This window comes from Haemorhous mexicanus, chromosome 5 (genome assembly GCF_027477595.1).
Source record: "Haemorhous mexicanus isolate bHaeMex1 chromosome 5, bHaeMex1.pri, whole genome shotgun sequence".
NCBI classification, from domain to species: Eukaryota; Metazoa; Chordata; class Aves; order Passeriformes; family Fringillidae; genus Haemorhous; species Haemorhous mexicanus.
Genome location: NC_082345.1, coordinates 62,263,266 through 62,288,546, shown reverse-complemented (window position 1 = coordinate 62,288,546; position 25,281 = coordinate 62,263,266). Strand labels below are relative to the sequence as shown.

The window sequence follows — 25,281 nt, the reverse complement described above, 5'->3', positions numbered from 1 at the left end:
TTGTAATTGGTAGGTAAAACCTTCATATTAATGACTGTTTTTCTGCTGCTGCTGCTCCTGCTGCTGCTCAGGATCTTCACCCTAATTCCTCATTTCTCTTCTCTTGTTGCTGTTTCTTGGACCTCAGAATCTAAAACTAGAATAAACTGCCTGCACCTTACAGCCAGGAAACGCACAGCTGAATGTCAGCAAAAGAACCACATGTCAAAAGTACTGGTAGTTGGATATGCTGTCAACACCTGCACTGGGAGAAACTTGCTAAAAATTCTCCTGACTCTGACAAGGAAACAAACAGCAAAAGAAATGAGGAAAAGCTGTGTGTGTATATGCTTCAAGGTGCAAAGCACTGAAAGACTAAGCTTTAATGTCCCCGGTGTAATGTTCTATGTTCACCCTCCTGACTACAATTAGCAATGGGCTCAAGGTAGAAAAGGAACTTTATAGTGAATACACATTTGACTGGAAAGTTAAGTGCAATAATAAGAGAAAGACAGCCCTTTTTCAGAACATCCAAGACTCAAAAAATGCAATAATGTGGGGCCACTGCCTAGTTGTCCCACCTGGTGTCATGTGTGCATGCTGTCCAACACTGACCAGTTTAGCTAGTGGCATCAGCAGCTGCACTTTCTGAGAAGCAAGTTACTTGCTTTCAGCACTCCCTGTAAAGCAGTGCCTCTGTAAAGAGGGCACCCTTTGGACTACCATCTTCACAAGGGATAGGCCAATAAAAAAGATATATGGAAAAGTTTTTATCATAATTGCAATATCCTAATTTAAAACCGCATCCATTATGAACGACAAGAAATATTTATTAGTGTTATTTACAAGGTCAAGGGATTATAACCTGAAACTGAATAACAGAAAAATTATTAAATGCACCATTTTGTCAAAAAGGCTTAGAAACCAGAGTATAGCTCGTAACAACTTGCTGGGATTTGCTGTAATACACCAGATGTCACATAGCTTTGAGCAAGACCTCAAAAAGAGGGCACCACAACCCTTGAAACACAATTTAAACACCACTGGAAGTAGACAGCTTGCTGGCACTCCTGCAGGGAGAAGCTCCATGAGTGTAGATGAGGGAACAAACACCCATGTAGCAACATTGCCATTCAAAAAGGGAAAAGAAATATTTGTAGATGTCAGAAATGTCACAAATCCACAAAGGGAATTATTTAAAAGACATAAAAGCATTTCATGAACAATAGAACACAGAAGCCCATAGGGAAAAAATATCATAAAGAGATGAAAACCCTACAACATTTGGAGAAACTGTTAATCCCCCCAAACTGTTCAGTGCCTACTAAAAGATAAATGAGATCAAGGAGACATTGAATCTTTTAGGACAATCAGTCCTTGATGAGGACTTAGTAATTCTGGTTAATTTGTGGAACAACAAAGTATTCTTGGCTACCAAAGAACTATGGAAGACAGAAACAGAGTCAGCTCTGGTGTATGGACTGCAGAAACAGTATGTGGTCATTACAACCACCACGCCTCAATGGCACAGAGTAGGATACTCAGGAGACCTCTCAGAATTTACAGGCAGGGAGAGTGGGCTGTGCACTTCCCCAGCAAGAAAGGTCAGAAATAGCCAGAGACTGCTTCCTTTGTTTAAAACCTCAGAGCTGGAACCCAAGGAGCTTGGCAGCAATGCCCAGCACACAGAGCACAGCAGGGGCTGGCAGCTGTTCTTTCTTAACTCAGAGAAACCATTACCTGTGATTACTATGGTAATTCTTCAAACTCAGTCAAACCTGGGAGCTGACAATACAGCAAATCAGGCTGTGACAGAGCCCCACAAAGCTTGCAGGCTGTGAGGGGAGTGGTGTACAGTGAAGAAACATCAATCTTGAGTGCATTTTCACATCTTTGTATGCCATTTAGACTCTACAAATTGCCAGGAGTTATATGTTTCTTGTTAATTTACCATGTCATTTTTCCTATAATCTATGGTTTACAAAGCCACATACCAAGCTAAAAGGAGGAATGTGAATTGCTCTCCAACAACTAGTTTGTGTCTTGCACTTGTCTTAATGCTACTTTATTCATGGAAAAAGGGCTGTATTGGAAGATGCAAACAAATACCTCCCTGGCAGATAAATAGACTGGAGGGAGTTTATGACCTGAGGAATGTTCACCGCTGTGGTTACCACATGGCAGTGTTTGCTACCTAAGGGACCTGCAGTGAATTTATTAAAGTAATAGTCAACAACAAACATCTGAGGGATTTAACAGGTCTGTAGAGGGTGGATGTCCCAGACATGCACAACCTGCTCTCCAGATTTGTCTTGGCCCAATGGATGGAAAGCTGAGAAATATACAAAAATAGTCAATCATCTACCAAGCACAGCAAATTAGGGTTGTCAAGACCTTCTCCTATTTTACTTAACTACTGAAAATAAGCAAAAGAGCTGTGATTTGTTTGTAATGCCAAGAATTATTAATCAACGCTTGTTCACTGGAAGATAAGCTAGAAATTGTATTATAATAAGAAGCGTCAAATCACTTAAAACTTCCACAAGAAATGTCAGTATTGTGACGAGACTCCTAAGGAGATGATCTGTCCTCACAGTAATTAAATCAGCAGAACAACCTAATTTATGTACACAGAAGGGACACACGGGGAAAGAGGATAACACTGTGCTTTTCACTGTGCAATATCCTGCCAGCAAATACCAAAACTGCAAATGCAGAGAAGACACGTACACTATTAGCCAGCCCTGAGAAATTCCTGCTTACCATATAAAAGAGAAAATTCCAATACAGCCAACCCAAGTCCAGATGATTTTTCATGTTTTGGCTATAGCTGCAACAGCCAGAAGCAACACTTGCTTCAGATGGAAAAGAAGATTTAAATGGCCAAGCAAAAGATTAAGGTACATTTTGTGAATATTTTCAAGAATCACTCCAAAATTCCTTTGCTTTTGAGAATTTGTATCAAGACATAATTAAATAGTCATATGGATTTTTTAAGGGAGAGCTATGAAATTAGAGGATTAGAGTCCTCAATCTTTTTTTCATGTGTCTTGAGCTGAGTTGTGAGCAGAGCACAAGTTTAAAATATTTTGTTAATAAAAAGCCTATTTAGTTTAGCTTATCCCCTCTGAATTTCCATTCCTTCATAGACCCTAAATAAAAGCAATAAAATCATATTTACATTGGGATGTTTGCCTTTTTTTTTCCTTAAGAGGTAATTTCTTTTACCCTCTTTTTAGCACTGCTATATATGCAAAGCCTAAGTATAAAGTAAATTACCAGTGGAAAATGTAACTTCAGCTTAGTACAAACAGTAGATAACTGAGACCTTCTCATAGGCATGGCCTTCCAGGAGAATGGTCTTCAGATGCTCTTGTTGAACAGTGAATGTCCCTGTGGTCAATTTGGGGTGGGAAAAAGATAAATAAAATGAATAAGAAATAAGATAACCCCATGGTGTTGCTCCTTTTCTTTGGGAGGTTCCTGATGTTGCTGTTTCAAGGGAAAGGAACAGAGGAGGTGAAATTCTTGCAGTGAGTGTCAGAGCTCATATAGCCTTTGCTCCCATGAGCTTTTTGAGTTGTGGGTAAGGCACGTGCCCAGTGCAGATGAGAGGTGAAGAGGGCTGTGTTGGGAACAGCTGCCACTGCTCTCTGGATCTCTGCTCTCAGCACATCTGGACCATCTAGGCAGCCAGGACAGCACGTGTCACCAGGGGAGCAGGAACAGCAGCAGCTACAGCCAGGATTCACCAGAACAAGGAGAGCAGAATTTTGGGTACCAAGCTGTATATCTGAATAGCCAGCTTGGTAGGAATTCCACCAATGCCAAGTCAGAGTGAATGAGTTCAGTTCAAGCTGCAGCGCCACGGGCCTGGGTTTGGGAGCAGGATGTACTGTACCCAGAGAAAATAGAAGCAGCAAGATTCAAAGCTGGAAATTCAAAGCTCACTTCAACCAAGTCTTCTTCAGCTCTTGGAAAACAGCCTTGGTAAATCTCTCATCATATCATCATGACAATTTTCCCAGCTTGTTGGCTAAACAGTACCAGTACTAAATATAGCCCTCTTTGGCATGCCAGCAGGAGCTTGCCAAACATGAAGAAGAGTAATTTGTCCTTCATGAGAAGACACATGCCACCCTCAGGCATATGGTACAGAGCCAGAAACAATTCACCCCAGAATGGCAACCAGCCCACTACCGGCCTTGGCCTGATGTGTTCCCACTCTGCCACAGAATCATGCTGGATCCTGGAGTGTGGAGCAGAACAGGGACATTCCAGGGCAGTATTTTCCCAGGTAAGAGTCACTATTGTAAGACAACTCACTGATGTGCAAAGTTAAAAAGTAATACCATCAATAAAAAAGCCCCACAAAAGCAGAGAGTAATGTGATGAACCTTCACACAACGTTTTAAGCTTCTAAACCCACCTATGAGACTGCTCCACCTTTGGCTACTTTTAACATATCAATTGGTAGGTGCCAGTAGCTCTGTGACAAACAGATTGTCACAGCTGTCAGAGTGAGTCACAAGAAATCACCTGCATTTGAGAGGAAATTGGCTTATCCTTTAAAGAACAGGTCTGCCCATAAACAATGGTGGGAGACATATTTAATGCAATGTAATACTTTGCTCAGAAAATGAACTAAGCCGGAGAAAAAAGAAAAACCCAACTTATTTGTGGATCTCTTCTGATGGATTACATTCTCATAAAGTGAGACAGACCGATTCAGTTTTTAGTAGCTTAGACACTAACAAGGTCCAAGAACAGCCTTTAAACTGACACACAAACATGACATTTCCATTTCTTTAGGACCTATGATCTTTCCCTCCAGAAAGAAACTAATCAGTTGCAGTCCTACACTGGAAACTGATTATTTATGAAAATGCTTCTGAGCAATAAAATGTAAGACCTTTCTCCAACAGTGAAAGCTGGCCAAGCACAAAGGTCCATAGGCACACAACTGCTCACAAGATAACAACCAAGAACAACAGAGGAAACCCTGAGATCTAGAGAAGGTAATTGCTCTATTCTTCCAAATTCAACAGTTATGCACAGACACAACCAAAAGTAAGAAAGGAAATCAGCATTAATTAAAAGTAGACCTGCCCATACACAGAGTGGAAGATTCTCTCCAGAGCTTCTCATGAAAGAAGCTCTACTAGATCTATTCAAAAAAATCTTTTTTTTTTTAATTGAAAAGGTGGATAAGAAGGACAATCAAGTGCACTGAATCAGCACAAAGGCAACTGTATTGCCCATTACCTTCTCCATGGGAGAACCACCAAGACGTGCCAAGGGCTTTGGACTGGGTAAATTTTTTCATTTCCAACCTACAGCTGGGGAATGTCTGCCACAAACAGCAGAGAAAAAGCAAGTTAGGAAGTTGTTTAATTACTCATGGGATCAGCACTTCTCAGAGAGAAAATCAGAAATGTCTTTAAAGGAACAAAGGGCCATGGGACCAGCAATTGAAAAATCTGAGTGCCTGTTTGCAGGCTGGGAACTACTAGCTTAAATTACATTAGCTGAGATGTTTGGAAGAATCAAGAATTATGAACCTTCCACTGTGCCTTTTGCTGCAAATGATTTTGAAACTCCAGGTGTGGCAGGGACTGGTCACACCAACTGGACTGTCCCTGAATCCTGGAAGTAGGCTGCTGCCATTTCTGTCAAATTTCAGTGGCAGATCAGAATAGAGGTGATCAGAATCAGAAAAGGTGGTGGTCCAGGTAGAAAAGAGTTAGAAAATGGAAGTTTTATAGATTCGGGGATTTTTTTTTCCCTGTACTTGTTGCAGTGAAAGAAGAAATAGAGTTCTGTGGCCTATTTAATATTCTTTAACTACTCTTGAGCTGTGAGTAATGTTCCCCTTTAAAGCTTTCTTGACTTGTACCCTGGTTCTGAACTGAGTGCTCTTTGTTTGGAAAATAGCCATTAGGCACTCACCCTTATCTCAAGAGTCAGGCAATCAGTATTGTGGTGTCATGATGTGTTCCTTCTCTTTAGGTTTCATATGAACAATCTGGATTCCTTGGAATAAAAGCGGCTTTTCTGTCCTGCTGTGTCAGGAAATAAAGACATTTCTGACATATAATACCATTTTTTCTAAGGATAAGGTCATCTTACTGTGCCGAGGACACTCTTTTTAAGGCCATAGAATGAAGTCCAAAAATGCACTGGGTTTTATTTATGTAAACAAATAGTTTTCAAGCTTTCTGTCTAGCCCACAGCATTATTAATATTGACATGAACACATAGTTGGCTTCCAAATAGGCCTGAAATCCCTGTAGCTCATCTGCGTTCAATACAAAACCCTAAAAAATCCCAGTTGTTGAAACATCACTGCAGTCTAACAGCTCAGCAGGAGGTTCTCATCTGTTTTCAAAACTGATTTCCAGTGAGTTTCAGCCCTAGTTGGTTTTTTAAAACTCGCAGATTTGTACAGTCAGGCTCCTTCTGTTTCATTGGAGAGTGAATAATCTTTTCCTTGTTTGAGTTATTACCATTTTAGTAGCAAAGCTCAGCCTCATTTTGTAATTTCTGCTGGGTGAGTAATTCCTCCTCACCCAAGTAGTGCCATTGAGTTTCCATGTGAGCAAGAACTTGCAAGATCAGGACCTTTCACCTTCAGCACTGCCCCTTTTTTAGAGCATAACTATTTTTATTCTCCAGCTTACAGGCATAGAAATGTCGACATCTAAACTGAGGAATGCCAATGGTTGAGACACAGAAAGAAAATAAAAGCCATCAATTAAATTATTTAGAATGTTTACAAGACATTGCACTATTGAGCAAGGATCTGTTTACACAATGGAGTTATTTTAAAATATCTACATGTTTTAAAAGTTCAAGTCTTAAAATGCTGCACATATTTAAAATTAAATAATGTTTCATGCTTCACTAAGTAGTAGATATTTCAAAATAATGGACATTTCAAAATAAACTCTAACACTTATTAGTCTGTCTCCAATAAAGTGCATCTTTCCATAAACCTTTAGAAAAACTCTTCTTACATCTCCATGTACTGATCAGCAGAAATGGAATCCTTCCAGGCACAAAATCCTTACCTGTTCCCTTAACCTGGCCACTGTCACCTGTGACACACCCCAGGGGTCACCCTGTGTTAATGGCCTGGGTGGTGGGACAGAGGGAAGCCTCAGCAGGTTTGCAGAAGATACAAAACAGGGAGAAGTGGCTGACACAGAGATGTCACTGAGAGCATCTCCATGGCAGCAAGTTCACTGCTCTTTGGCTATTAAACATGAACAATCTCAGTTACTAAGAACCCCAAATTTCCTTTGCATTAGAGCCCAGGACAGGATTCACTGCAGTTCTCCAGGATGGCCCCTGCTGGGATAGGATGGATTTCTGTCTCAGGAGAGCCAGTATGCTGCTGTCTGCTTGCCCTCCCCTGCCCTCCCTCCTGTTCCTACCCTCCAGACCTGCCATCCAGCTTGGCCAATGTCAAGCAGGGAACAGTGCTGCTGACACCAGATATGTGACACACAGAGGTGCAGGCAAAGAAAAGGTCTGCAAGGAGCCAGCCTTTCTTCCCGGTGTGTAATGGTGCTCCCTGCTCTCTGCATCTGTGTTGAAAGTGCAAGAAATGGTGGACATTCACAAAGACCTGTCTCATCTCTGTAAGCATAGAGCAGATTTGCAGATGTGCTCGATCTGGGCATTCCCAGGACAGTAAAGGAGACCAGTGCAACCCCAGCTCGTGCTCCTTCCCTGCCACCCCAGCTGCAGTGATGGCTGGGCTTCTCCATGTGTCTCAATCCATGTGAAATTGATTCCATGGAGAGGACCATAAAACTAGGCTAGCACCTTATGGATTAAGTAAAAGATCTCAGCCCAGTGAGTGTCACACTGGAAACTTGCCAGGGAAGTGGTGTGGCACTGATCACACACTGAGAATCTCTCTGTGTTCTCCATAATCATTATCCTATTTTAAAATAAGGATAAGATCAGCTGGACCTTGCTGCCAGCTCCCACAGGACAATCTGGCTCTGTAATGTAAGTAAAAGAGTCTATCTGCTGTCTGCATCTTCCTTTTCTATTTCTGCTCAGGGTGAAGTATCCATATTACAGTTTTTCCAGAGAAGGGAAGGATAAAAAGCTGAGGACTTACTTTGAAAGATGACTGGTCCTGTCAGAAAAATGATTGGTCAAGGGGAATTTTCTCACCCAAAGATCCCCACACTTCTGTGTCTGCATACCTGTTACATTACTTCATCATCACCTTCAGACAAAGAATATCAAAACAAAGACCTAATTATTACAGATAGACAAAGGGATGCTTCATGGGTGACTCTTATCTTCCAGAGAGATAGTTCTGGGGCAATTACACTTCCCCTTCTTTCCTATGGAAAAGGTGAATCTGCTGTTTTGAAGTTCTGCTAGTGTTTCTGCCCTAATGGCCTGTTTTAGGAATAGTTAGAGTGTTTACAGTGGGGCTACCAGAGAAACGTGGATTTTACACCCATATGCTCATGAGAAGGGAACTCAGGAAAATGAGAAGATATGATTTTGAGAAGCATGCAGATCCATACTGACTTTGTAAGCTGTCCTGTCTGCACAGACCCAGATGAGCCCAGGGGTCTTAGGATGCCTTATCCAATTGCTCGTGACAATCCATACGAATTGTAAGGATGCCTTATCCAATTGCTCATGACAGCCTATACAAATTGTGAGAAAAAGAAGACTTGTCTTATTCTGAGAATCCAAAACTCAGACATATCTGACAGCCCAGACATGCTACCAGGGACAAGCCTACAGCCCTTGCATTATTGATTATACTGACTTCTTTTTCCTTTTGTTTTTGCTTTGGGAGGAAGGATGCATTCTGCAGTTTATGCATAATGTAGATTTATCTTGTTATCAATTGACTTGGTAGATGATCTTCATAAACAATTACTTTGAAGGCTGACTGGAAGGGCAGCAGTGTTCCTTTCCTTGGTGGGAGTCCTTGGCCTTTCAGGGAAAGATGCTTTTGTCACAATGAAGTCTGTGGAACCATCTGGACTGGGAGCTTCTTTTGACATTGCCAGTTTGAGAGGCTCATCTTCCATGCCACTTCGTGGACATTTGGCTCCCCACAGGTGTCCAATTTCAAAATATTTGTTTCTCCTTCATGAATTGTAGGGCTCTGGGAGGCTGTGATGTTATCAGACCTTGAGAGGGCTAATTTTTGCCTGTTGCCATTGCCAATTAAAGAGCCTAGGAAATGGAAACATCGGAGGAGACTCGCCAAGGAAAACGTGTAACATTTGTAACCCTGCAGCCTTTCTCCCTGACCCAGGGCCACAGCAATGGAGCACTGTTTCAAGATGTAGCCATGAGCTCAGACCCGCGGAGAACCTTCTCACCTTCCTGCATCTCGGTAGTCCATGCGCCTTGCCAGCTGCTACCAAACCCATCTGCTTCTTGTCCAAGTTCCAAAGCTGTGCCCCCATCTAGATGGCAGGAGGATGATGGAGAAATCCACAGGGCAAGGAAAGCACCCTGACCCTGGATCCCAGCTATATGTGTCATGAGGGGTTAACAACCCTCTGAGCGAGCAGGCAGGCCAAACCTCCAGGAACAAACTCGCATTTGAGCTACCAGGTATAAATTGAGGCAGATATAGCAGAAGCAGGAAGGACTACTGACCACAATGTCTGGCGTCAAGACCACATTTCCTCCTTTCCCTGTTTGTTTGAAGTCTGTATTCGAGAACACTGTGAGATAAGAGTAGGGCATTTGTGCAGATGTTATGGTGCATGGTCTGTGGTGTTGTACTGAAGATGAGCCAGGGCTGGGGCATGTATTAAAATGTCCTGTAAACAGCACTGCAAGGAAGTTTTGGAGAGGTTTTCTTCAGTGGTGCCCTATTTATATGCAGAAGTGTCTGTGGCACTTTATAAAGGACTGTCCTCGGACTGCAACTGTGTCTGAACATGAACTCTCTTGACTGTGTCTTATGGCAATGATCTAATGGATGGTTTGTAGGGATGTAAGGACATTGTCAAGCTGATTTTAACACAAAAATGAGTAAATGAGACAAAAAACTCTATCAAGTGAAAGTGACCTTAGGACAGAAAATTTTGCTGACCTGGAAAGTGCCATGCAAATTTTAGTGGATCTATTGACTAATGACCATGTCCTTATGGAGGTAAGTTGTCCTTTTGGGGCAGGTTCCATAGCCAAATCTGTTCTCTGGTACATCATCAGCCTGAACCTCTGTGTTGCTCCTTAGGCAATGGTTGTGTTGTAAATCAGTCTGAAGCTGGATGCATTCTGGCTAGCCCCAGCTTCTAGATGGTCACTGAGGGCTAACCTGCTGTGGATTTGGGCAGCCCCCAAATTGTCCTGCCAGGTAGGCCCAAAGAGGGGGATTTCAGCAGGCCATCACCATCTCCCCAACAACTGCTGGGCTCTGATACATGCAGCAGAATCTGAACAGAGCAAGAATTCTGCCCCCAGCTCCCTGCATGCAGTCCTCAGGTGGAGTGAACATGAATAATGGAAGACCCTGAAACAGGGTGGAGAATCAGCTGTGGGACACTTCTGGTAATTTGTGTGGCTGCCCTTCCAGCTCCACATATGTAACCACTGTCCTCACTAAATGGGTTCAGTAAGAGCAAGGAGTACTTACATGACAAAACATGAAAAAGTGCTGTTGCAAAAGCACTTGAATCCAAAAAAAGCATACTTTGAAATAAATAAGGGGCATTGGGAAATTGTATTCTGGCAACTGCACAAAGTGTGTGCATTTCCCATAGAACTGAATAAAAATAGATTGTGTCGAAAACAACGATAAAAAGCTCATGGGAATGCATGTCTGGCACAGTTTATATTCCATTCCTGGGGCTAAAGTTGGAATATTGAAAATGTGGTGCAATTAGGAATTTTACTTTAAAAATGTAAATATTTCTGTTTCTTATAGAAGTATAAAAAATAATCACATACTTTTCTTTGATGATCCCTAAGTCTACACTAAATGGCCAATCTCAATTCACTGCAAGTCAGCTGAGTTAAGATACTTACACTGCATTCATAGACAGATAACTTTATGATGGGATCTTTAGATTCTGCCAGAATAGAAACAGTAATGTCATATAGATGCATGTGTGTCATAAAAATGCATGTGTGTTTATTTGCACATGCACACACATACATTTACAGAGAGATAAAAACACAGTCTCTCTCTCTTCCAGAATCTGTAAAGGTCATTACATTTTGATTATTTTTTAATCAAATGCACATCCACAAGCTTGTATAACCAAAGTATCCTGAGACAAACTGGAGGCTTGACACTCTAGTGCATAGCTCTGGCACATTCACATTTGTCCTTTATGATCTGCTAGTTTGAATTAAGGCTTTTTTCTCAAATGTAGCTCTTCCAAATACAGGCACATGTCTTTCCTTACAGATTAGGCTGCAAGGCACCTGAACCTTTCCTGACTGATGCCTTTGGGACACTAAAGTGCCTGTCATACAGTCCAGCAGTACCAACCAAGCCTAGCTGTGTGCAGGTGTGCAGAGACACCCAAACTGAGAAACATGTCAGGGTCAGAGTGTGGTTTTACTCAATAATGCAATTTTTGGTTTCCATCAGGACAAAAGTCTGCAGGAACATTACCACTACATTAGGGCTCAAACCAAAGAAAATATTTCAGCTGGTGCCCTCTTTAACCACTACTTCTACAGAAGCTTTATTCTTCTTGCCAAGAATAACTAATAATTTCCTCAAGAATATAATGAGTAACAATTAAATCTATCAGAGAAAAAAGCAAAACAAAACAAAACAACAAAATAGACAAACTGGAACAACCCCACACAATAAAATCCAAACTCACGAAACAAAAAAATAACCCAAACCAAAAGACTAACAGTTCATGTTCACTGAAAAAGTTGTTTCTTCCCTAGAATATATCACTTTCAGATGCCACAGCTCTGACTCCCTCCTTCTGGAAATTAGCTCCTAAGAAACTGAAGTTAATTCTCTTAATGACTATTTTTAGGAACACTGACAGTTAATGAGAAACTCAAGGCATGGAATTGTAGTGTTGTTCTCCATCCAACAGCTATTTCTACTCATTTTCTCCCAGTTTTTGCCCCAAAGTAAATGATCTGAAGACTTCGGATCTAAGCACAGGACTAATGGAAGAAGATTTGCAGGGAGAAAGTTCATTTTTCAAAAATTATCAGATTCCCCATCTCCCTCAAGGAAAATGAAGCTAAACTATCCATTCACTATCAGTCTTTTTCATTTAAATAAAGCCCAAGCATCCACAGCAGTGACTGTAGGTTTTCAAAAGCACATACATATTATGATTTCTTCACTGGTGTTTCATATTTCAGAAGATCTAAGAATTACTGCATCTTTGGGTATTTGTGTGTTCCTCTAGTGACATGAAATAGTTTGATTTTCCAAGAGATGTGGAGCCATCTCTGATAAGCAAGACTGATGCTATTCTTTTCCATAAAGGTGCTATTGGACTATAGAGACTGATGCCCTTCATCTCTTAGAGCATATAAGCCTCTTCTACTGAGCATGATTACATGTGCTTAGATAAACGTTAAGAATTCTCTCAGTCTTTTCACCTCAAGACATTTCCTTCAGCTTATGAATAATTTCTATGTCTCTTTTCTGCACATCTCCATTTCTCCATATTCTTTTGAATATATGAACACTATATCTGTACTTTTTTTTTACTGGTCTCAGGAGTGCTTCATAGAGGGAAGATCTCCCACTCCTATCTTTGATCTCCCTCTTGAAACAAGCAAAAATCTCATTAGCCCCTTTGTCTGCAGAATTACACCAGAAATTGGAGTAAAGCTGTTTTTCCCTTCTGATCACCAAACTCTTCTAGAAGCACTGCCTTCCAAGATAAAAGTCCTTCCATTCTGTAGAAAACTCTTTTTCTGAAGTCAATGACTTAATAAGGAGCTTGTAGAGTACGATTTTTTTAAAATAGATAAGTCATCCAGATAATTCCATGCTTCCCTGAGCTCAGGGACATCACTTGATAAACTGAGTTTTGTGTCATCTGGAAGTTATACCAGCAACATTTATATTTGCTCCCATGTGATTGCAGGAGGTGTTGAACAGAAGCAGCCTACTGTCAATTCCTGGGGAACTTCTCCATCTGATGAGACTTTCTGTTGTTAGCTATTTGGAGAGATGTCTCTCTTAGCCATTTAACAGGTTGTCTTGACAGTGTATAGTGCCATTTTTATAAAAAGTGTAGGGCATCAAACAAAATAAGGTCCTCAAAATAGATGAAGTTTACTACATCTACACTGTCATTTTATTTCATTGCTTTTAAAATGAGAAGGCTTACTTTTAATGACAAATTCAGCACTCACTATATTGACTTTAGAAACTCTAGTCACATTTTTTCTGAAATTACAGGTGATTATGAGAGCCCAAATTGAGGCACATAAAAAGGAGCACTTTCCTAAGAGGCAGTATCCTGTAGTTTCTGAATATCAAGGACGACAAACAACAGATTTCAATGGAAATCAACAGCTGCTCATTTACTGAATAGTAACACTTGTAAACAGAACTTGTAATAAGTCACAAAGCTCATACTCTCTGGAAAATACAGTTTGGGGTTAAAAAGGACTAGGGTGAGTGAAAAAGCAAGGGACTTGAGGTTAGAATATGTGATACTCTGCATTTCTTTTGATCATATTATCTCAGTTGATGAGGTGGATGGAACACTTGGATTCAGGACCAACATAAGCCAACTAGAATTTGAATTGCTGATTATCTGATACTCCTCCTCCTGAGCCATGACTTCTGCTCTCTTCTCCTTGACAGCATGATGATTCATCTCAGCTCTAATCAGGCATTTAATTTCACTAACTACATAGCACTACAAGTGCCTAAAAGGTGATACAAAGGAGAGGAAATGAACACTTGTTCCTGGGTTAGCAGGTGCCATTTTGTGTCAGGAAACTCCTCAAACTCTATACCTGGTTAAACTGATGGTGAATTGATACTGAAAGTAACAGAGGATATTTCATTTACACTGCTTGGCTGCTACTCTGTTTCTTCAGGTGGATTCCTTCCATCCAAGTTTTGAACTTGGCCTTTCTGTTTGCTCAGGGAAAACCCTCATTGGCAGAAATAAAAATTTTACTTGAGTATGTAAATGGCTACTTGGTTCTTGCCATTCTAGATTTACAGTAGGCAGTGGGGGAGTGAAGGGGTTTGAATCCACAGAACAACAAGCACAGGCAGAATAAAGGGTATGAGAGGGAGGAGATTCAGTTGAGGAAGAATCACAGGGAATATATTAGAACTCGATTCATGCATTACAGGCACTAGTTTCTCATACTGTTTATAGAACTGAACATTTTTCTGATAAATAGACTTGGGTTTGGTAATGGATTTTGTAACACAATAATGGTGACATATTCCATTGAGAACTGAAAAGTGTGAAACTATGGATCTATGCAACTGCAAGTTTTGTTATTTCTGGAAAATTCATTGCTGAATGATTGCCATTAAAAACAGTTAAAAAATTCTGTGAGCAAGATTTGCCTATTAAGCCAGAAGGACCTGAGAAGGAAAAAAAAAAAAAAGAAAGTCAATAAAAAGTCAATTTTAAAGGTATTTTGGGAAATCAGAAATTGGTACATGATTATTCTTATGAACTGTGGTTGCTCTAAACTTACAAACCAACTATTGCTCAGTCAAGAGCCTGGAAGACAAAACATTCCCTTACAGCTGATGAGATTTTGAAGTAAATATAAAACATGCTGGGATTTGAAGATGCCTTCTGGGCAGCAGCTTTTTTAGCATGCAGTATGCAAAGTGCATCTTTACCTAAAATTTCAAAAGCCTGCTCAAAAGAATTGAGATAACACAAATCAATGATCTTTTAAACACTGGAAATTTAGGGAGTAACACCTTCCAAACACAAATGTGAGTATTTTCCTACTATCCTGCATTAGGCAGAGGGCCTGCCTTTGCCATGTGTTTCTCCAGTACAACATGAACTCTTTCCATGGAGAACCCTGTGGAAATTACTAGGTTGCCAAGCTGAGAGAGACTATTACAGATGATGAGATCAGGATCTCCTCTTGCTGGGCTAGCTGTGCAGCCGGTCCAAGGACACAGTAATAACAGTCCCTCTTGCCTGACACCAGGAGACAAAGGGCAGGAGTTAAAAGCCTGCACTCCACTGGTGTGCTTGCTGAAGTCACTTTCCTCAGGGGTGAGAGGGCTTTAGGCTGGTGCACACCCCTGAGGTTAAGTGCACACCTCTGCCCCTCTGTACGCCCCCTGCAGCACTGCAGCTCAGCGGGGCTCATCGGGAGGCAGCGCGTGTTCCACAGCAGGTCTTGGGAAGGACTGGAGAAAAATATTCTTATCAGGCAAAACATTGAAACCTGGCAGAAAAAAACAGGCTTGTAGTTGGATATTGGATGGACTTTGTTAGGTTGAGTTCACTAAATTTACGAAATTTGCATTGCCCCTGGTAAAGACAAAGCTTGAAAATCTGACACTCATCTGTTCTGCACCCTGTTCATTATCCTCCATGTGATCAGAAAATATCTCATTCTCTGAGCTGTGGCAAAGTATTCCCAACCTGCAGTCTGGAATTGTCCTGTGGGAGACAATTGCTATTTCTCTCCTGTTAGTTCTAATCACCTAGTTTTTCACTGCTGCAAATCTGGTAAAGGGACAAGGACGACATGCGAAGCAGGTAAGCAGGGTGTTATGAAAACTGCATCTGTTGGCTAGAGGAAAGGAGATAACAAAGTCTCTAGGTTATTTCCTTGGGAATTGTGAGGCGAATATTCTGCCTAATCCTTTTTCAGTACAGAAGGATTTCTGTAGGTTGTATATTCTCTTTCTTTTAAAGAAGATATTTACAGCTGAACTAGAATGGCACACAAAAATTAGTAGTAACTAATGAAACTCATTGGAGAGGTGTGAAGCAATACTCTAACTAACTGTTCATTCTGCTAGACATAACACATATTTTCGACAGCTGTCCTCCTTATGAGGATTTAAAAGCAATTTAAATATCAATACAAAGTCTTTGGAACAGAAAGCATCTAAGGAAACCAGATAACACCAACTTGAACTACAAAGTTTGCTGCCATCCTTTGAGATATGCAAACCTCAAGGTAAGTTTCACTAGACACAAATGTTTTGGGCTGTTTTGAAACTTTTTTTAGAGAGAAGCATTTTTCAGAGTTCTGCCACTTAGGAATCTCTTATTCAAATTACCCGAGTTTGCATAAAAACATCAAAGGCTGGCTCTTGAGGATGTCTTCAGAGAAGTGATCTCATTTAAAGTCTGGGAGGATGAGAGTCTCTGACAAAGTAGGGGAGTCCTTGATTAGATGGCAAAAGACACTATGCTGCTGGTAAATTCCTAGAAAAAAAGACTGCCTTGTCTGGGTAAGAGAAAACCTCAGGGATGACAACTCTTCTAATCCTGGAAGACTCCATTAAATGGAATATTATATGTTCACAGGACACCTAGTGCCTGGAAGGCACTAATTGCTAACACTTCTCTTCCTGGGAGCTTCCTCAAAGCTTATGTATGTCTCAGCCTGGTCACAAACAGATCAATCCTATCAGTGGTGTGAGAAGGTTTTTAAGCTCCCAAACTTGTGAATGAGCCCATCTGGCATTTCTAGCTAAGCCACCCTCCAGAGTGACTAAGCTATGCACGTGTCCATGATGTACAGGTGTCAGCTCTCCTGCTGCACTTGATTCTCAGCCATTTTACTGTATGTGGCTGCACACTGCACCAGCAGTGCTTCCAGCAGGCAGCTGTGGTCAGGGCATGCCAGCACTGAGGCATGGCATCAAGTGGGGATGGGCTGGCAGCCCCCTGGACACTGCAGCAGTTCTTAGAGCCTGACAACAGAGCAACCTTCTGCAATCCAGAGAGAACTCGTAGTCTGCCCCCAGATGACTTAGCTTGACTTTGAAGAGGTTCCTCAAGCAGGAGAGTGCTAAACAACAATGAATTTAACTTCAAGAAAGCACTTTATAATGGTCTGCAGTGTAAAATGGAGCTACAAGATGCTGCTCAAAGGTATTCCACAACTCAACCTGCAGGGGTGTCTCCTGCCTGTTACAGGGCAGCAGCATCACCCATGCAGGCATGGTTTGCTCACTTCACTATTTTACCTGGTCTGTAACACTTTGAAGATCCAACTTGTGAACAAAGCTCCATTTGAAAACACATACACAACCAGAGCTGGGCTCCATTTGGAAATTAATTCAATTTAAAACTGGCTTTGATATCCCTGTCTGTGTGAAAAGTGTCACAGAGATTGCTATATTTTGCTGTCACCTTATTTTTTCGAGGTCAGGTCTTTCAGTATCTTGCTACTACAAACTCACATTTGACTGTTCATCTTACTCTAAGTCCTTATGAAGCTCATTGCAAGGCCATTTGAGCAATGCTGAATGTTTAATGAAATCAATTATCAAACAGCCATGTTGTCTCAGCCTTAGACATTTTTGCAGTTAATTTGCTTGATGCATAAAAATAAGACTCCAACTGGATTTTTTCTGGAACCCCTAAACGTTGGCCATTGTTCAGAGGTGATAACAAACCAGGGAGGGATGCAGTTTGCATGCATTCCACGGACCTCATTTTCAAGAAGCGTTTAGTGAAGCATTGAAAAACATGGCACCCGTAATTGCTACTTACTCTACTTAAAACATTTAAGCTTCCTGGTGATGACAAGCAGCACCCACTTACCACTGTGCTAAGTAGTCTCTGCAGCATGGCTTGGAAGAGCGTCTATGCTGAGCGTTGGCACTCAGCAGCGTTTAAATTGGACTTCTTCCCCCATTTTTAAACAATTGTTTCTTTCTCCAATTAAATTTTTCGTGGACCTTAAACAACCAGCTGACAAACAGGATATTCTTGCTAGCACCACATCACCCCTCCCATCCTAAATTATATAGATGAATATAAATCGACAGCACTTCTATGCGTATGAATGATGTGGAGAAGAGCTTTAAGGAGGTGCATGGCCGCGAAAAAGCACAGCAGTGATCAGCAATGAAATGCTACATGCACTGCGGTCCTTCCCTGAGCGGGGACGTGTCCGCTTATCGGGAATGCCCGCTGGTCGCCAGGGCGGATGCTCGGACACCCCGCAGGGGGAAGGCGCTCAAGGCTTGGGTCCCCGGCAGCCCGGGGGTGGCGGGGGCCGCGGTGCCCGGCGGGGCCGTGCCCCGGCAGAGCAGCCCGTGCGGGGGGCAGAGATGCTCTGCCCTGCCCTGCCCGCCGTGCCCTCCGCCCCCCACGGCTCCCGCGCTGAGCGGGCGGGGCGCGGCGGCCGCAGTCCCCGGCGGGAGGTTGTCATGGTTTCCCGGGTCACATGTGCTCGAGGTTCCCCCGGCGCGGGGGGAGGAGGCGCCGCCGCCGAGGCTGCCAGAGCCGCTGCCCCCCGCGGGCCCGCCCCCCGCCCGCTCCCACCTGCGCCGCCGCCCGCCCCTTCCCGCTGCCCACGGGTGATCCGTCGGGCGCGCCTCGTCCCCCGGGCCGCCGACCCCCGGCCCCGGGCTCTCCCCCCCTTCTCCTCCTCCTCCTTCTCCTCCTTCTCCTCTCCCCTTTCCCTCACCCTCCCCCTTCCTGGCCGGGCTGCGCCCCCCCGGCCGGCCCCGGCATGAGCATCTCCATCCCGGCGGGGCTGACGGAGCTGCTGCAGGGCTTCACGGTAGAGGTGCTGCGGAGTCAGCCCGGGGACCTGCTGGAGTTTGCCCTCCAGTACTTCGGGCGCCTCAAGGAGGAGGCGGCGACGGCCAAGGAGGCGGCGGAGAAGGAACCGAGCGGCCGCAAAGCTGGCACCGGCCATGATAGGGGCACTCAGCCGCCGCGCCGGGGCCCCCCCGACGCCCGCGGGGTCAACTTCGCCGAGGAGCCCATGCAGACCGACTCCGAGAGCGGCGAGGACGAGCAGCCGCCGCCGCCGCCGCCGCCGCAGCAGTTCCCGGGTAAGGCTCCCCCGCCTCGCCGGGCCCGGAGATGGGGGCGCGGGGAGGCTCCCGCGGCTTCCCGGGCTCAGGTGGGATGGCGGTCCCGGCCCGGGCCGCCCGGGGTGCGGAGCCGCGGGATGGCGGGGGCGGCGGAGCGCGCTGGCCGCGGGGCGCGGACACTGGCAGCGGCCGCGCCGCGGGCACGGACCGCCCGCGCTGACGCCAAACAGCGGAGCCCGCGGGAGGCTTCCCGTATCCCGCGGCAAACTTTAACCTCCCGGGCTTTCCCCCGGTGTTCGCGGTGCTGGGTGTTTGGCATGCAGGTATCACCAGCTGCATCGCTTGTAGCGTGTGAGCCTGTAATGGTCTAGCAAAGGTCTGTCTATGTGTTTCCTTTTTATAGGAGCAAATCTGCATTCTGTAATTAGTGCAAGGGTATGTCTGCCTCAGAAAACACCTCTCATGGACATGTTACTGTATTCACGCACTTGATTAAACGTTTTGCGTAGATGCACCTACATGTGTTTTAGAAAGTAGAGCACAATTTAAAACATAATTTCTTCCTGAAAGCCAGAGTGAAATTTTCTGCATTTAGAAGGGCCTGTGGAACAAGTGTTGCTGTGACAGCGAAGAACATTTGCAGTATCTTTGTGTTTGAAGGTAACACCGATCTACACGCAGCTAATGACACCTTATCTTTGTGTGGCTGACAGGTTTTATTTCGAGACTGTGTCAATCCATCTGCTGGCGTGGGTTATGGGACGGGTAGGAGCTGCCTCTGAAGTGCTTTGTCTCTGTGTCATGAGCAGGCTGACTGAAGGGTCAGTCAGTACGGTTAGATGGAGAAGAGGAAAGCGTCCAAGCATCTTTATCTTATTTTTTTTGAGGGTAGCTTGAAGTGTATCTCATCAGATCATCAAAGCAGTCATCCCTCCGAGTCGTGCTGGAGGTCGATTCACTTAGCAGAGTACAGAAGGCAGTTGTCTGCTAGTTGAATTTATGTGCGGGTTTTTAAATGATGTGTTATGTGCGTTTCATCAGGAAATGTAGATAAACAAGTAGGCGTTTAAGAAGTGGGTGAGTTTTCAAAATGCTTCATGTTACCCCATAAGACAGTCGCCATTCTTTTCATCTGTTCTTTGCAGTTATACCCACGTGTATTTAATGAGAAGTTGAATCTGTCAATCGGGTTCTGCAGATTTATGTGGCAATTTTAAACTCCAATGCTTGATTATGTGAGATTGGTAGAAATTTAAAAATTTGCTGTCTTTGAAATCTGAAATGGTCATAATGTGGAAGAAAAAAGTTATCTTAATTCACTAACACGAGATGTGGTCTTTCAAACATTAATTATTCTAACACCAAACAATCTCATTGGTAAATGGAAAACTGGAATGTTGTATGGAGGGAAGTGCAGAAAAATAGTTTTATTTATTAATGTGTATGTTTTACATACCTGTAACTTGACAGGGTGCTCTAAGAAGCTTTCTAAGCTTTTTGAATAAATACCAGTAATCAAGATTATTTTGACAGTCTTTTTGTTGTGATTGTGAAGAGAGAAAGCCATTATTGTCAATATTCTCATTAAGGGACCTGCTAGAGTCTCTTAGTTTGATGAATTGATTCTTGTTTGACAAAACCCCTTTAAAATACCACATTTTTAAGCCTAATATATTTTGAATGTTTAATTGTATTATGGTTTGTAAATTCTGTCAGTTCAAATAATTATTAATTAAAGGAAACAAAAAATGAAAATATTTGTGAAGCCTTGTGAAGGTTAATAAGAAGTAACTCATGGTAAATGATTACTAATAATGTGCTTGTGTATGTGTGCATTGTGCAGGAGTATTTTAAATTCAAATGTTATGTCTGCCCTGAATATATTCTTCTAAGGTAACATAGCAATGCATCCACTCAGTCTTTTGTTAATAGCTGGATGCATAAAGGCATGTACTCAAATATTTGTCTAGTGGGTTTACAAACCAGTTTAAAAGAATGTTTCTTCTATGCCTTTGCTTTCTTTTTCTAGAAGTAGCAATTCTTAAGAACTGAAGTTTGGGGGAAGTTTTAAATTTTTTTTTGCCTTCATGAATTATTAAACTTCTTCTGTACAGCAAATTTGTCCTGTTTGCATCCTTAGGAGAGGGCAATAAATTTGAAAAGTTGATAAGGAAATGTAAAATGTAAACCTCTGTGAAGGAGGTCAGACCTGGTGTTGGTATCTGTCCTTTGCTAAAGCCATAAATTTGAAATATCAAACTGACAGTATTCCTTAGTTAATTCAATCAGAGCATTGTTGAGCTCTCACTGTAAATGCTCCAAACCTATTTTTTTTCCCTACCACATGTTTCTAAATACCTACAAGCACTGCAGTTGAACTCTTTGTCAGTATTAGTTTTGTCCTTGAAATGTGTTTTGGAAGGTACATGAGCATTATCCTGTTTCAGAAATGATGAGCTGAGGCATAAGCTGTGTTAAAAAGAAAAAAACTCTGTACTTGGGATTAAGAATTATATGTGAACCTTGAATTAAACTCTGGCTCTCTGCTGTGTCCATTACCTCACTGCAGAAATTTCATAAAGGTAAAAGCAGTTACCTTGTCTGGGGGGAGAACTTTGTTGTATTGGTGTCATAGCTTTGAGCTGGCACCTGGAGTTAAGGAGACCTCAGAAATTACATTCCTGATGTTCAGAGCATTTAGATTATCCCCTTTGGAACACACAGTTTAATTTGGGAATGTTTTTCAGGTTTTCTGTTGATTCATTTGCTTAGTTTTTCTAAAAAAAAATTTAATTGTCCTACACAGGTGTATTGGCATTCATCAGTTACAACAACTAATTCCTACTAAAAAAATAGCAAACACTAAATTGAATAGGAAATATACATAAAAATGAGCCCTGTTTTAGAAAATTAGTCTAACTTTTAACAGGTCTGAAGTGCATATTAAGATTTATTATACTGTGTCTGCAAAATTTGAAAATGCTCATTGAATTATTTGTTCTTTTCACAGTGACTATACTTTTCTTTTGACCTTACTACTTAATGTTGATTTACAACTTATTTTGATGGGCAATAACCTATGTAGTTTGTGACAGTTGTTTTAAAATGTTTGCCATAGATAAAAATTCGTATTTCATCGAGCCTTAATATGAGTTAGGAGAGGAGTTTTTTGAGGTAACATTGCTGTTCTTTAAACTCAAAAATTATAGTGCTGTATGTATCATTTGGCAAGACATAGCTTGTGTTTACTTTATTTTTCTTTTGTTTTGGTGTCTTTTTCAGATAGTGGTGTATTTTAACAGGAAAATACTACAGCTGTCCCTCTCCTCCCCCGTGTGCTTCTGTTGGTGTGTTGGTTGCTTTGAGTTCCTTCTTTGAAAACCTGAGCTAGAAAATGCAAGTCTATATCTCAGTTTACCCACTGATTGTGCCCAAATAATATGAGATCACTGTTTAGGTTAAACATACATCTTCTACCTTACAAAGGCATGTCTTTATTTTAGGTCATTTATTCAGTCTGAAGTGCTTTACAGATATACTGTTCATAGAAATTTTGAAAAATAGGTAAACTGTAGAAACCAGAAAAAACTTTGCACACAACTACAATTGTGTCATGGGTAGATCAGAGCAGAGGAAGGGGTCAGTAATGACAAAGGAGCAATATAAAAATACATACAAGTTATAGTAGGATATCCTTAAATCAGGGGCTGTATAGAAAAGCATGTGAATTTCTTATAAATGTGTATAGTCAAACTGAAATCTGCAGTATGATGGGTAATGGCTGAAATCACTACCATCTGATATGTACTTAGCCAACCTTAGAAATGAAGTTTTAATAATTTCTACAGTCACTCTTTCGAAATACAGAAAGAAATAAAACATTATTTGTATGGTTATAAGGACAGGCCCAGTTGGAGCCAGGCTGGGACAGCCTTGCTGTGGATGCAATTTGGGAGAGACAAGATTCCAGCCACAGACCCTTGGGAGCATGGCATTTTTGCAGCACTCCTTGGCAAGATCTCCTTGCAATCTGCTAGGCTATGCCTGCTGTCATTCAGAGAATAACATGTGTAAATTAAGTGTTCAGGGTGGGTGTTTGGGAAGAAGATGGATTCTGTGAGGGAAAAGAATTCCAGCTGCAAGAATTCGGCGCCTTGCTGGTCCAGTGGGTTTTGGTCAGGGATTGGCTACTGGCTGCTCTTCTCTATTAGAGTACACAGTCACAAAACCACAAAGCTTTCTGTCCTTGATATAAATCTTTAAAAAAATGCAGATTTTTGAAATAATGGTTTCCAGTATTTTTGACAGGAGCAAACTAAAATATTTTCTTTCTGCTAACAGTTGTTTTAGAGAGTAAACCCAAGCAAGTTGGCAGTTGTTTGTGGTTTGTTTGTTTTTTTAATTCTTTAATCTCACACAGGTGTTTTGTTCAAGTTGAGAGATTTGTCATCAAAAAACTTAGTTTGACAAAATGATAAGCAACTAGAAATATGAAGTTGTAATATGTACCATTTAGTAGCATTTGTTGGTAGGACTATGACTCCCTTTCAGACATGTGTCTACTTGTGATTGTAGATGAAAGGAATACTTTTGACACAATCATTAAAAAAAAAAGTATGTTTATATTAATAATTTAGTTGAAATGATACCAGCCTCCACTCAAAAGTATTTATCCATCCCTGCTCAAAATTAAGCATGCATGAGTGGAAGTGTCTCTGCTGGCTAATATTTTGTTGGAGTTTGTTAAAGTGTATTGAAGAGAAGCAGGAGAAAGTTCCAAAGACCTATGGACAGAAAGACAGTAGAACTATGCTAAAAATATTTGAATTTTGTCTTCAGCTTCTTTTTCTCTAAAGAAACAACGTGGAGATAATTTTGGCTGACTGTTCAGCTTGGAAAAAGAGAACAGCATCAATTCAGGATGTATAGGAAGACATAAAATTTTGCTGGCATGGACTTGTAGTGATTGCATTATGAATTATAGCCTATAAGCAATGTCAGTGCTAACGTTTGCACAGCAATGCTCAGTTTCTTGCTTGTGTCATGTCTGTTTCAAAGGAGAACATGCTTCCTCAGGAACTCTCTAGGAATATTGTTTCACTTGCTGACTTAAAGAAACCTTTTATTTTTTGTTCCTTGTGTTTACTCCTGTTTATGCATTTAAGTGAATTTCCCTGTTTATTTCTCTGCTTGGTGAAGAATAAAGATTAATCTCTGGACATTAAGGGAGTGCATGTTTTTAGAATGCACTCCTCCAGCATAGTGACCTAGTGCTTGTAACCTGCACAGAGGTGCTTCGTGCATCTGTCAGGAAGTTAAGCTTGGTTTAATACCTGTATATCTCAGGATTTATCCCAAGTCTGTTATGCAAAAGTATTGCATTGTGTTCTCTGGTTCTGTCCAGTTCCCTCAGTCTGTGTGAAATGTACCTAAACAGTCAAATCTCTGCAGACTTACTGGCCTTAGCTGCTCCTGTAAATCTGGAACATATGGTTTGGAAATCACACATTTAGGTCACAAGGTACAGGTTAGTCAAGGTACAGGCTGCTGCTGCACTTCTGGTTTTCAGATATCAAAGATGACCTCTAGATTGGGACATTTCATTTGTTGGGACAGTGATGAAAGAAACAAGCAGGCAAGGTGGAAGGCAGGACACGGAAGAAGAAAAGGAGTCAATGTGCAGTAAGGAAAATACAAAGGTAAAAACAAGAGGATGGAGGAGATACAGAACTGAGGTAAGGGGAGAAAGATAAAAGAATAGACAGCACATCTGAGAAAGCACATGAAATTCTTCGCCCTTATTTTTCTACCCAGCTATACCCTGCTGTCCCAAATTTATGTCCTGAATTTTCTACTGAGATTCTGTTTGTCTCATAAATATTTTCAGAAGAGCATAAATGTGAGCTTAGCTAAAATCAGTGGTCAATGCATTGTATGGATGTGAATTTGGTCATCTGATACTGAGAGATCCATTCAATGTTTTGACATGGTCATCTCTCTTATTACCATGTCTGGAGCCTTGTAACACTTGCATTTTAGTGAAAGTTTCAACTCAGGGTTTTTATGGAGGATTCAGATTGGTTTCAACCATTTTCTGTTTTAAAAAATAAAAAGTAGTAGTGATCATTATGAGGAAAGTCAACAGGCAGATGAGTACAGCTGCCACCTTCATGGTTAAGAGAGCCAAGATGGTGCTGATAAAGAAATGAAATGTTGAACAGTGCATAACAGACAGGGTGAAATGTCCCTACTTTTAATGCTTAATACAAGTCACAGTGGTTATTTCATCAACTGTTATTTTAATGGAAATGCCTTAAAGTCACTCTGGAGTGTAACTATTACCA

The 25,281-nt window shown here is 41.8% G+C and overlaps 1 protein-coding gene across 2 annotated transcripts in view; it reads left to right on the top strand.

Annotated features, from left to right (window-relative positions):
- Positions 1-18,446: 18,446 nt before the first annotated feature.
- The window catches only part of PRKAR2B (protein kinase cAMP-dependent type II regulatory subunit beta), a 75,157-nt gene continuing 68,322 nt past the window's right edge, over positions 18,447-25,281 (top strand). The window contains exon 1 of one of the 2 annotated variants that reach the window (XM_059847354.1): positions 18,447-18,955. In XM_059847354.1, coding sequence (XP_059703337.1) covers positions 18,628-18,955 — 328 coding nt within the window. In that variant the 5' untranslated portion in view covers positions 18,447-18,627. The remainder of the gene's footprint in view (positions 18,956-25,281) is intronic. The other variant, XM_059847353.1, reaches the window with a different exon arrangement.